The sequence below is a fragment of the Rhinopithecus bieti genome, unplaced genomic scaffold (genome assembly GCF_001698545.2).
Source record: "Rhinopithecus bieti isolate Rb0 unplaced genomic scaffold, ASM169854v2 scaffold_64314, whole genome shotgun sequence".
In the NCBI taxonomy this organism is placed as follows: Eukaryota; Metazoa; Chordata; class Mammalia; order Primates; family Cercopithecidae; genus Rhinopithecus; species Rhinopithecus bieti.
The window spans coordinates 866,647-879,057 of NW_016824620.1; the positions used below are offsets into that span (position 1 = coordinate 866,647).

At 52.1% G+C, this 12,411-nt stretch overlaps 2 protein-coding genes across 2 annotated transcripts in view; one reads left to right on the top strand and one right to left on the bottom strand.

Annotated features, from left to right (window-relative positions):
• The window catches only part of WDR82 (WD repeat domain 82), a 24,351-nt gene extending 20,827 nt beyond the window's left edge, over nucleotides 1-3,524 (top strand). Inside the window, exon 9 of the mRNA XM_017862454.1 lies at nucleotides 440-3,524. Coding sequence (XP_017717943.1) covers nucleotides 440-469 — 30 coding nt within the window. The 3' untranslated portion in view covers nucleotides 470-3,524. The remainder of the gene's footprint in view (nucleotides 1-439) is intronic.
• Nucleotides 3,525-7,629: 4,105 nt separating this feature from the next.
• On the bottom strand, nucleotides 7,630-12,405 carry PPM1M (protein phosphatase, Mg2+/Mn2+ dependent 1M). The gene is made up of 10 exons (XM_017862455.1): nucleotides 12,190-12,405; nucleotides 11,420-11,537; nucleotides 11,003-11,257; nucleotides 10,436-10,548; nucleotides 9,988-10,072; nucleotides 9,772-9,890; nucleotides 9,521-9,584; nucleotides 9,161-9,268; nucleotides 8,901-9,049; nucleotides 7,630-8,556 (listed from the first exon to the last, which is right to left on the bottom strand). The coding sequence occupies exons 3-10, from the start codon at nucleotides 11,114-11,116 to the stop codon at nucleotides 8,412-8,414; spliced, it is 897 nt and encodes a 298-aa protein (XP_017717944.1). The 5' UTR covers nucleotides 11,117-11,257; nucleotides 11,420-11,537; nucleotides 12,190-12,405; the 3' UTR covers nucleotides 7,630-8,411.
• Nucleotides 12,406-12,411: the final 6 nt, after the last annotated feature.

Below are 12,411 nucleotides of genomic sequence, written 5' to 3' on the forward strand. Positions count from 1 at the left end.
TTTTTTTTTTTTTTTTTTTTTTTTTAACCAAGAAAAAAAATGTTAGAAGAAATACAGCAAAACCATCCAGTTCCTTATTTTTTACAGCCCAGGAAGGAGAGGACCTGTTGGAGGTAACCTGGTGGATTAGCAATGAGGCCAGGTTACCTATTCACCCACCTCCCAGGCAGCACTCCTTTTTTTACATTCCTTTAAAAAAAAAAAGGGTCTGCTCTGGTGGAAGGTGTTCAGTGATTATTGGAGAAAAACAACCAGTTTACTTTCACATAGAGGGAAGAGTGTTTCTGTCTCCTTAGAGCATCAGGGTTGGTTAGTCAGGAGGGAGGACCACCAGAGCCATTGGGGTTGGGCACATCTTTGCTGTGGGGTGGGATGTGAATAACCCTCAGCAGTGAGGAGATGCTTGGCTTTTTAAAGTTGATTTATGTTCTCCTTCTAGGCCTTTTGGTTGCCCACCATTGATGACTGACCCTGATGCTGCTCGGCTATTTCTGTACAGTGAGGGCGGCCAGCAGGAAGATACTCAGAGGGGACTGAGATAATAGTGGGATTGGATCATTTGACTGGGCTGGAAAACATCCTTTTACATGGCCTTCCCATGGATGTGCTGTACATCTGCTCAAAAGAAAATAATTACTTTGATGAGCGTCTTCAAAAGGACTCTTGGTGCAACAGACTCAATTGGAACTCAGCTTTTCTAGCGATCACTGCACCAAGCTCTGCTAGAGGAGCGACCGGACTCACGATTTGATATAGTGGGGCTCTCAAGCATCTTCAATTTGAATGTACATTCTGCTGAGGAGCCGGTGAAGTCATCAGTTCCGCACATCCCTTCTCCTACCCCCCAACTGCATGGGAAGTCACAGTCCTGGTTTTGAAATGCTTGGGCAGCTCAGCCGCTTGCCCTCACCCTGCATGTCTTGTTACTGGGTCTCCCTGTGTACTTGTGGCATTATCCACAACCATCATGTTTCTTAGGTGCCAAACATTTCCAGAAACATTTTCTTATATCTTGGGGTCAGAGAGAGGGACAGATACAGAAGGAAGCCATGCAGTTAGTTTCTGCAGTTAGTCATGTGAGGCTAGGTGGTCGGGCAGGCCTCAGGCTGTCGGTGTTGGGTGGGAAAAGACCCAAGGGCCGGAAAGGGGAGGGTAGCGGGAGGGTAGCAGGTGAGTTCCTAGGGCTGGAAGGTTTAGCAGGAGCCTGGTGCAGTGCCCTGTCATCAAGACAAACCCACAGTCCTCCTGGGTGCCTACCAAGCTTGGTTTGTACAAAAGCAAGGTGGGAGTCTATTTTTGTACATGAGATACATCACACTTTCCTGTGGGCCAGTATTGTGAAGTGAGTCTGAGTTGTTTACACTGATGCCTTCCCTGCCCACCACAAATTGTGTACATAGTCTTCAGATGATACCACCCCTTTCCCCGGCTCCCAACTAAGAGCTGGTTCTAGGCCTGTGTTATATGTCATATTTAGCCTTTTTATATATGACCTTTGATTTCTGTTGTTTGTATTTTAGCACAGTGTATGCACCTTCATTTAAATACATCTGTGTGCATACAGATATGCATATATGTGTGTGCGTATGCATATATCTCTCATCTGTAGTTTCTGAGAGTTCAGCTGAAGCAGATGGAGTCCTGCAGCCCAGGAGACACATTGCATCCCTGCTAATAGTGTTTGCCACAAGTATTAGTGAATCTTCCTTATTAATGTTTTCATTTCGGAAGACTGAAGCAAAGCTTATAGTGTTTGCTGTTTCCATGGCAGCTAAGTGAGGGTCTTGGGATGACTCACTGTGTTCCTTAAGTTGTACTTTGGGGCCATCTCTGCAGTATTAGCCCCCTTTTTGCTTGGTGGTACTCTTGTCTGTGCCTGTGTGTGTGTGATAGTCACTCTTGCATGGCTTCCATATCTGTCTGGTTTGTGGCATTTGGGGATAAGGTGCTGGAGCCAGAGCATTTTCAGTTTGTTTGAGGCCTCATTGCCAATGATAGATCACTCCCGTTGACCTGGTATGTCTGCTTGCTTGCTGCTTTTCCTTGCTTTCTCTCGGAAGAGGAAGGGACTCTGATCAGGCCCAGGCTGAGTGAGATGAGCTGCAGCTGGCTCATGGCCTTCTTAGAGCAGAGAGAGTGGTCTGTCATTTTACTAAGTTCCTAAACAAACATACAGGCAACACTCCTTGCAGATCCAGAAACTGAGGCACAGTAGGGTTATGACTTGCTCAAGAATACGTAGCTGCTAGGGAGTAAATCAAGGCATCACAACTTCTGTTCAGCGGGCAGGAATAGGCTGTGAATTGCTAGCACTGTTTTTTTTTAAGCAATTACTTTTTGACTTGTTCCTCCAACGGAAAGTGCAAGAGGCGTACACCTTTCCCAAATGTAGACTAGAATCTGCAGGATGCCACCCACTGTATAGCTCTGCTTTCCCAGAGAGGAAGAACTTTTAGAAACCAAATGATCTTGTTATTGCCCACCCCTGGCTTTTCAGGGTAGAAAATTCATGATGGGAATGATTGTTAAGAGAATGGTTGGAATTGTGGGTTAACAGGAAAGGCTACATAACTTCACATATCTGCAACCAGAGCAGCCACCAAGCATGACTTACTCAGCAGCAGGAAAATGATTGTATTTGAATTCCTGTGTGTGTCCAAAACTGAGGCACCATGTTCTTTGAAAACATGCCACCTCAAGGCCGAGCACAGTGGCTCACGCCTGTAATCCCAGCACTTTGGGAGGCCAAGGCGGGAGGATCACCGGAGGTCGGGAGTTCGAGACCAGCCTGACCAACATGGAGAAACCCCATCTCTACTAAAAATACAAAATTAGCCGGGTGTGGTGGCACATGCCTGTAATGACAGCTACCTGGGAGGCTGAGGCAGGAGAATCGCTTGAACCCGGGAGGTGGAGGTTGCAGTGAGTTGAGATCGTGTCATTGCACTCCAGCCTGGGCAACAAGAGCAAAACGCCGTCTCAAAAACAAACAAAACATGCCATCTCATGGCTTGTATTGTTGGGCCCTGTGGTTGCAAAGCTGCCTCCTGAGTTGAGGAGGAAAGGGAAAAGATACAGCTGGAAGTGAGTGGAAGAGATGCTGAGGGCTGGGGCTGCACAGATGATCTCAGCAGAGCTAGAGGTGCTCAAGCCCTACTGGGGATGGGTGGGGAGTGGGGCAGCGGCATTTGCTACCTGAGGAATCAGGGCCAAAGCCACTGATGTTTATTTGACAGCAACACTGCACTGAGTACTTAAATACTTAAAGAAATTATTTCCCGTTGCAATTATAATTACTGCTTATTAAGGAAATTTTGGGAATTTTAGAAAGAATCAAGTTTGCCACCCAAATGCTACCACTGTTAATCTTTTGGTGTTAAATGTTCCCCCTAGACATTTCTGTGCATAGATTTTTGGTGTGTTTACATAGTCATTATTCTACTGTATATACAATTTTATGTCCCTTTTGTACTTAACATATAAACATTTTTTCCATGTTACAGTCTTAAAAACAGAATTTTATGTCTGCCTTCTCTTCGATGTGAGTTTCTGTAGCATTGTTTTCCTGGTCCCAGAGCTGGAGGGAGGCTTGGGTTTTCTCCTATTAGTTCTGGCTCACACTGCAGCTTGCTGTAATGCTGTGTGGATGGATTGCTGGGCTCTCTGGGACTGCCTCTGACTGCCCCTTGGTAACTTAAGATGTATGGGCTGGTGGGAGGAACCCCTAGAACCAACCTTCAACCCCAGGCTGTAATAGCCATAGAGCCAGAAATGACTGACTGGGAAAGACAAGCCTGAGCCAGCCTGAGTCTTTGGAGACTGTCTGGCACTTACCTCAGGCTGCCTTGCATCCCCTACTGTTTACCTCAACCCTTGATCAGATTGACAACCTCTAGTTGGAATATGTTTTGTCCTGCTAGGCCCTGGCTTCAGGAGGGCAAGGATATTGGAGTCTCTCTGAGGCCCCGGCACGCAGTCTGGCGGAAGGCAATTGCTTTGGTAACCCATCAGGCTGCTGCTCTAGCTCAGCATCCTCAGAGCTGTAGAACCTGCTTCCTGCTCTTGCTTCACCCTCTCTGGACCAGCGAAGAAAACCTCAGGCCTGCTACATTTTCACATTGCTCATGGGACTCTGTGGCAGTGGCGGAGGGAACATCCTAACTTGTGTGTGACAGGCCATGCATAGGCTTCTCTGACACAGACTGTACGAAGGAAGAGACCCACTCCTGGCCTTATGGGAGGACTGCTGCCATGTTCAGCTCTGCTGGGAGACATGAACAAGTAGGTGAGCATGGCTGCCCTTACAGCAGCCACTCCAGTCTCTGGCCTGCTTGCAACTGAAAGACCCACTTCACCCACTCCCCAGGCTTCAGCCTTGTGATGTGAGGAACAACAGCAGGCTGGGTGGCAAGCTAGGCAAGCAGGCTGTGGGGGCGAGCTGGCTCAGCAGTTGATGTGGGTAACAGAAGCAGGCACAGGATGCTGCCCACACTTTTTTTTTTTTTTTGCCCAGGCGGAGTGGTGAGGTAGTGGGGGCTGTGGTGAGGAAAGAGGAAGTGACACTCCTACAGGCTGGTAGGACAGCACTCAAGCTGCCTGGTGAGAGAAGTCCTGGTGAGACTACCATAGGGCCCAGCTGTGGACAGGTTCAGCCCTGTGGAATACAGCAGTGGGAAATGTCTGATGCAGTTTTTCGAGTCTTCTCTGGAGAACATGTAGGAAATGAAATCTACAGAGTTAATGGGTAGGAAAGGGGGTCTGGGGCCAGGTGCAGTGGCTCATGCCTGTAATTCCAGCACTTTGGGAGACAGATGGGTGGATCACTTGAGGTCAGGAGTTTGAGACCAGCCTGGCCAAGATGATGAAACCCCATCTCTACTAAAAATACTAGGTGTGGTGGTGTGTGCGTGTAATCCCAGCTATTCAGGAGGCTGAGGCAGGAGAACCACTTGAACCCAGGAGGCTAGAGGTTGCAGTGAACTGAGATTGCACCATTGCACTCCAGCCTGGGTGACAGGAGTGAAACTCTGTCTCCAAAAAAAAAGCCGGCGGGGGACTGGTGGGTTCTGAGAGTCTCTCAGTTGAGTTAATTATACAGGTTTTACCATTGGCTCTGCGACATGTTGGATATTCTTTTTGGCTGCAATTTTGGGCTGTCAGTTGCCTGGTAAGAGAATTCACATAAAAAGTAGGAGTAAATCAGGAAGGGTCAAGTAAAGCTGAGGTCATGAAGGTAGTTGCCTTGTAATTCAACAGATACTTCATGAGCACTTGAGCTTTGGTACGTTCTAGTTGACAGCATAGTTGTTTGTGAGACAGAGTTTCGCTCTTGTTGCCCAGGCTGGAGTACAATGGTGCGATCTTGGCTCACCGCAACCTCCGCCTCCCGGGTTCAAGCGATTCTCCTGCCTCAGCCTCCTGAGTAGCTGGGATTACAGACATGCGCCACCACACCTAGCTAATTTTGTATTTTTAGTAGAGACAGGGTTTCAACATGTTGGTCAGGCTGATCTCAAACTCCCGACCTCAGGTGATCTGCCTGCCTCAGCCTCCCAAAGTGCTGGGATGACAGGCGTGAGCCAGCATGCCTGGCCCCATTTGTGTGTGTGTGTGTGTGTGTGTGTGTGTGTGTGTGTGTGTGTGTGTTTTAAGATAGCCTCACTGTGTTGCCCAGGCTGGAGTGGAGTGGCACAATTTCTGCTCACTGCAGCTTCCACCTCCTGGGTTCAGGTGATCCTCCCACCTCAGCCTCCCAAGTAGCTAGGACCACAGGCATATATCACAATGCCCAGCTAATTCTTTGTATTTTTTATAGAGATGGGGTTTCACCATGTTGTTCAAGATGATCTCAGACTCCTGAGCTCAAGTGATCTGCCTGCCTCAGCCTCCCAAAGTCCTGGGATTACAGGCATGAGCCACTGTGCCTGGCCAAGATGACAGCATAGTCTTTTTGGATTAGATGAACTAAGCTGCTTATTAAACAGCAAGCCCTAGGGCCCTGACTTTATCCAGCTAATTCTAGCTTTATAGAAATTTGCATTCAAAAGTAAGTGAAAAAGTCACAGTGTACATCTGTAATTCCAGCTACAGGCTGGGAGGACTGCTTGAACCCAGCAGTTTGAGACTAGCCTGGGCAAAATAAACCCTGTCTCATTACTTTTTATTTTTTTGAGATAGAGTCTCGCTGTGTCGCCCAGACTGGAGTGCAGTGGCACAATCTCAGCTCACTGGAACCTCCACCTCCCGGGTTCAAATGATTCTTCTGCCTCAGCCTTCTGAGCAGCTGGGACTACAGGCGCACATGACCACGTCCAGCTAATTTTTGGATTTTCAGTAGAGACAGGGTTTCACCATATTGGCCAGGCTGGTCTCAAACTGACCTCGTGATTGGCCTGCTTCGGCCTCCCAAAGTGCTGGGATTACAGGTTTGAGCCACCATGCCTGGCCTTTTTTTTTTTTTTTTTAAGTGAAAAGACCACCCTTCCAGTATCTCAAACCCAGAGCCTACAAGTAAGTACATGGTGGCGCATGCCTGTAATCCTAGAGAAGCTAAGGTGGGATTATCACTTGCATCCAGTTTGAGCCAGTCTGGGCAACAGACCCTGTCTCTACAAAAAATAAAAAGTTAGTGGGGTGTGGTGGTGCATACCTGTGGTCCCAGCTACTCGGAATGCTGAGGTGGGAGGATCACTTGAGCCCAGGAGGTCAAAACTGCAGTGATCACACCACTGCACTCCACCCTGGGTGACGGAGTGAGACCCTGTCTCCCCCCGTGCCCCGCCAAAAAAAAAACCTAGTGTGGTGGCTCATACCTGTAACCCCAGCACTTTGGGAGACTGAGGCAGGTGGATCACTTGGAGTCAGGCGTTCAAGACCAGCCTGGCCAACATGGTGAAACCCCGTCTCTACTAAAAATACAAAAATTAGCTGGGTGTGATGGCACATGCCTGCAGTCCCAGCTACTTGCGAAGCTGAGGCAGGAGAATGGCTTGAACCCGGGAGGTGGAGGTTGGAGGTTGCATTGAGCCCAGACCGTGCCCACTGCACTCCAGCTTGGGTGACATAGCGAGACTCCATCTCAAAAGGAAAAAAAAGTGATGGTAGAGACTTCTGTTTCCTGGCCAAAAATTATCTCACTGGGGCTCACCCAGGCTGAGAACTAGGGAAACTGCAAAGAAAACATAGTCCTGATTATGTGCAGGCTTACAAGGTGGAGCTAAAACTAATCCACTGGAAGGTAACAAGAAATAGCAATAAGTATCCTTTTTTTTCTCTTTTCTTTTTTCCTTTTTTGAGACGGAGTCTTGCTCTGTCACCCAGGCTGGAGTGCAGTGGCGCGATCTCCGCTCACTGCAAGCTCCACCTCCTCCCAGGTTCACGCCATTCTCCTGCCTCAGCCCCTGGAGTACCACGGACTATAGGCGGCCGCCACCACGCCCGGCTAATTTTTTGTATTTTTAGTAGATACAAGGTTTCACCGTGTTAGCCAGGATGGCCTTGATCTCCTGACCTTGAAGTCTGCCCGCCTCGGCCTCCCAAAGTGCTGGGATGACAGGCGTGAGCCACCGCACCCGGCCAACAATAGGTATCCTTAATCCAAGCTGTACAGCAATTCATGATTCACAAGTCTCTTCTGTAGAAAACATTTAATAATAGGGAGGTGATGGAACAACAAAGCAAAGGCAGTGTTGGGGCGTCAGACCAGGGCAGGGCTGGAACTAGGGAGAAGCAACCAGTTAGGAGGCAGGCTACTACAGGTATCAAATGGAGAGCCCTCTCACCCAGCCAACTCCAAGAGTTCCTCTAGTCCCTTGTGCTTTACCCCAGACTTTAGCACCAGAGCCTATTCCTCATCTCCAGCAAAGAACAGCAGGGCAGGACCTGAGTTGGTCTCTTTTCAGGGGCTGTCTTGAAGATGGCTGTTTTAGCAGACATGAGGCTGCCCAAAGGTTTCTAAAAGCCACCCTGCGTAGCCTTTGGGGGTTGTTGAACGCATGCCCTGACATCCATGAATTGGAGACCTGGATCTAAACATGGGTTAGCTGCCCATCCTGGCATCTTTGGCTAATACCCTTAGCCTGGGTGCCCCTATCTGAGAATGATACTTTGGGCTGTTGAAGATCCTGTCTGAGGAGCCTCACATGGGTTTCCTAGTTAACTTGTGAAGTCACTCTGCCAGAGGTTATCACCGCAAAAGGCAGGACCTGGTAGGCTGGGCTCTCCATACCCTTCCAGCTCTGACTGGCTGGCATAAATGTTCCTCGTGAGATGGATGTGTGTTGAGGTGCATAGTGAGAGCACTGGGCTGTGGCTAGGGATAGGGCAGGCAGGATTTGCTCTTGGTCACACTGGAGGGATGCCCAGACCACACCCGGGCACTGGAGCAGTTCTGGGATACAGTGTCTGAATCCTCAGTGGCCATTGCTCTCTTGGCCCTGACTGTGCAAGGGAATCACGAACACAGAGACGTCATCGTAGGACACCTGCCCTTCCTCTGTGGGACTGTCTTCCTTTCCCTGTGTGCTGTGTATCAGCATCTGGGCCAGCTTCAAGAACCTGTGAAGACCATCCTGCAGATAGACTTCAGGGGCAGAGCAAAGGGGCAAGGCCAGCCCTCAGGAGAACTCACTGCACAAGGCTGGACATGGGGACCCAAGCAATGCAGTCCGACTGGGGACCAAGCAAGCAGCAAGCCTGGAAGGGCCATGGGCTGAACCACAAGAGGCTATATCCAGGGATTTTTGGAACCCTACTCTCCCCTCCTCCTCCAAGAAGCTTGAGACAGCCCTGATCCTGGCCAGCTGCCAGCTCATTGTCAGTGCTGTCTTCTCAGCCATAACTACTTGGGCTTGCCACCGGCACCAACCCAGGCCCAGGCAGGTCCCCAGCAGCTGCAGTACCTGTATGGGTCCTCTTGGTTCCCAGGGAGGAAGCTCCGCACCAGCCATGCCACCTGCTCGTTGGACAGGACATCCCAGAGTCCATCAGTCGCCATGACAACCACATCATCCTCCTGTAGCTCCAGCTGGCCCACATCCAGCACAGTCACCTACAAGTTAAGCCTGAGGATCTTGCACACTCCCTTCCTGACTCCCAACAGCCTCACTGTCTGCCTTTCTGGGCAAATGGAAGCTGGGTTGGACAGCGTTGCCCCCCTTACCTGTGGGACAGAGAGCAAGAAAGGCTTGAGCTGGATGTTTGTGTCTAGGACTCTGAGCTGATGGTCTCCCAGGCCCCGGGAGACAGCCAGTGTTCCTAGTAGCCGAGCCTGAGGGAAAGTGAGGTGTGAGGCGATGGCAAATGGCTCCAGCAAATGCACAAGTACCAGACCCTAGCACTGCAGAGCACACAGAGATGGACTGTGGCCCTTGGAAGCCTTAGACTGAGAGAAAATTCCTGGTCTCAGAGCAAATCCCAGGCCACCAGCCATAGCTACCAGCAAGAGGCAAAGAAAGGAGCTCCCCCTCTGCAGAGGACAATGAAGAGGGATTCTGGGGGTTGGGGGGTGCCAGGCACTGACCTGCCTACCCTGTCCGTGGATCAGTGGGTACTTGAGATCCGATTTCTCCACACGTTTGTAGCTCCTACCAGAAGCAGAGCCAGCATCAATGCAAGCCCTGTGCCCCATCTCATCTTTCCCCAACTCAGGGCCCAGCTATCACACCCTCACAGTGCCCACCCTGCCAAGGTAGAGGGGGGCTGCCCCAGGCCATACAGCTGGGCCTGGATCCCAGGGGTCTCCCTTCCCACCTGTCCACCATCCCCACTCACCAACCACTCATGTGGTGATCCCTGAACAAAACCTTCTGTCCCAAGTCATCCCCCTTCAGCCGCCGAGGGAACTCCAGTCGGGTGAACTCACCAGCCAGAAGCTCAGGGTAGACAAAGGCCTGGGGTGGGGAGGCTGCACTCAGGTCATACTCACTCTTGTGGCCCTGGACCCAGGAGTTGGGGCTTCACAGCCTCCATGCTGCCAAGGGCACCTACCAGCTGCTGGATCCGCTGCCGCTCAGTCTCTGGGGTGAACTCGAAGCTTAGTGGCCGTATCTCATCTCTTCGCACCAAGATGGCCCTGGATTGAGGAGAGAAGGGAGAGGTCTAGGAGGGGGGCTCCACCCTCACCCATGGCCACCCACCTACCAGTCCTTCCTCCAACCACCAGGACCCAGCTCTGCCCATGATGATTCCTTAAAGCCCTCCATGACTACCTAAGACCTGCAAGGGTGAAGGCTTAGCCCTTTAGCGGGGCCCTGAGGTCCCCGCCCTCCCCAGCAGCTACTGTCCACCCTCACACTCAACACATACCAAATACACACACAATTCAGCCAGTCAATCCTTCCTACTATCCCTCCACTTCCAGCCACCTTTGCTTGTCCCCATTGCTGCTTGTGCTCTCCCCATCCCACCCTTGCCCACCCTCCAAGGGGTGACTCACCTGCTATCCCCAGCATTGGCCACATACAGCTTTCCCTGCAGGGACACAGCCACCAGGGCTGTGCAGCCGCCCACCTGGCCTGAGGCCTCCAGCTCCCGCCCGATCACCTCGTCCTGGGGCAAACCGAGGCCACCTTAGCTGCTGCCTGTTCTGCCACCATACTACTTTGTCTCTCGATCCCCACCCTACCCGACAGTTCACTTCCACTAGCAAGCCTGACAGTCCCAGCCCAAAGTCCAGCCATGCCTCCAAGATCCCTGCAGTCAGGAGATTTAGACAAGGGAAGTGCTACTCAAAATAGGAAGAGAAACCAGCCCCTGCACCAAGAACCAAAAGGGTATTCAATTAGATGATGCAGGTAAAAGCACTTAGCACACACTAGGCACTGGATAAAATGAGCAGGGTTATGCTGATAGTAATGGCTGTTAGTAACAACCCAACCAACCCAATCTCATCCTCCCAATTCAAGGATCTGGTGTGATGACCACGGGTATACAGAGATGCCATTTCCCGAGATCCCTAGGGCAAAATCTCCACTTCTTTGCCAGCCAAAAGCCACACACTCACACATTCCTGAAAGGCACTCTCCAATGCCCCGACCACCAAGTCTTCTGCCCTGATGCCCTTTTCCTCCACAAACTGAGGGTCACTGGAGCAGATGCAGCGGCCATTGAGGTGCATAGGGGGCTGAGTGGCCACCAAGCCCTCTACCACGGCCTCCAGCTGCCGGCGCAAGCAGGAGTGCAGGGTGTTGGCAGCCAAGATGGCTGCTGCAGGACCGCCGTGCCCATCGAACAGTGCCCAGTAATGGCCTGTCAGGAACTGCACAGGAAGGGCTCAGTGTTAGCCTCTGCCTGACTTCCCTAGTTGTCCCCTGACCCAACCTGAACTAGAACATGGGGCAGCAGGGTAAGAACCTCAGCCTGCAGGTCGTGGCCCCAGCCTGTAGGAGGGATTCCAGTCAAGAACTCAGGCTGCACTCACCTCCTCTGGGCACAGGGTCAGCCACTCTTCTTCAGCCCCAAATTCACATCTCCGGATGCACAGCTTCCCACAGGCGGCTTGATCCTCATTGAATTCAGATTTCTCTGCATTGATAATCCTGAGGCCAGGAAATGGTAAGCAACCCTCTAGGGACACACCTATGTCCCCATGGGCACAGGGACCCAAGTGAGCACAGGGCGAGAACCCTTCCCTCTGGGGCAACAGCTCCCCAGTGCTGTCCCTAACACACACTTAAGACAACCACAATGTAAGCTTCCTAACTTCAGTGGCCTCATGGTTAGGGTAAAAGTCAGGGCCCAGCTCCTCTGGAGCCTACCTGGTGACCCTGGGCTAGAAGGTAAGGGTATGTTGCCATTCCTGTCCCCTGCCCTGTCGCAGCCCAAAGCCCTGTCCCATACAGCGCAGGTCATACCCAGGGTGAGATGGTGGGGGTAGGGGGCGAGGGGAAATCTCCAAAGTCCCGAATGCTGGAACTCTACCGAGTCTCTGGGCCTCATCTTGGAAGCCCCTGGCCTGCAGGTCCTTCCCGACCTCCTGTCTTCTCTGAAGGGGAGGTCGGAATCCCAAGGAAAACGCAGGGTCGGGATGATGGGGATGTTGTCAGGATTCCGAGGTGAGGGCAAGAAGGGGCTGCCCACAGGTGGGTGGGGGCTGTCACTCACTCAGCTCCTCCCGCTTTCTAGGCCGGCGCAGGACCCGAGGCGGGCTCCGGCCGGGGACCAAGCCGGGGGTCGGGGAGGGGCACTCACTCGGCGTAGCCTGCATTCCAGGGCAGCTTGCGTCCTCGCGCGGGACTGCGCACCGGCCGGGAGTCTGGGCGGCGCGAGGCGTCGGCCGCCCCGGGGCTGGAGCTGGAGCCGCGCAAGAAGCGGGGCCGTCGGTAGAGCACGGGGCTGGCACGCGGCCCGGGCGGCCGCGGCGCGGGGAGCGGCTCCCCAGGCAGGAAGCGGCGCCGGAACCAGCCGGCGGAC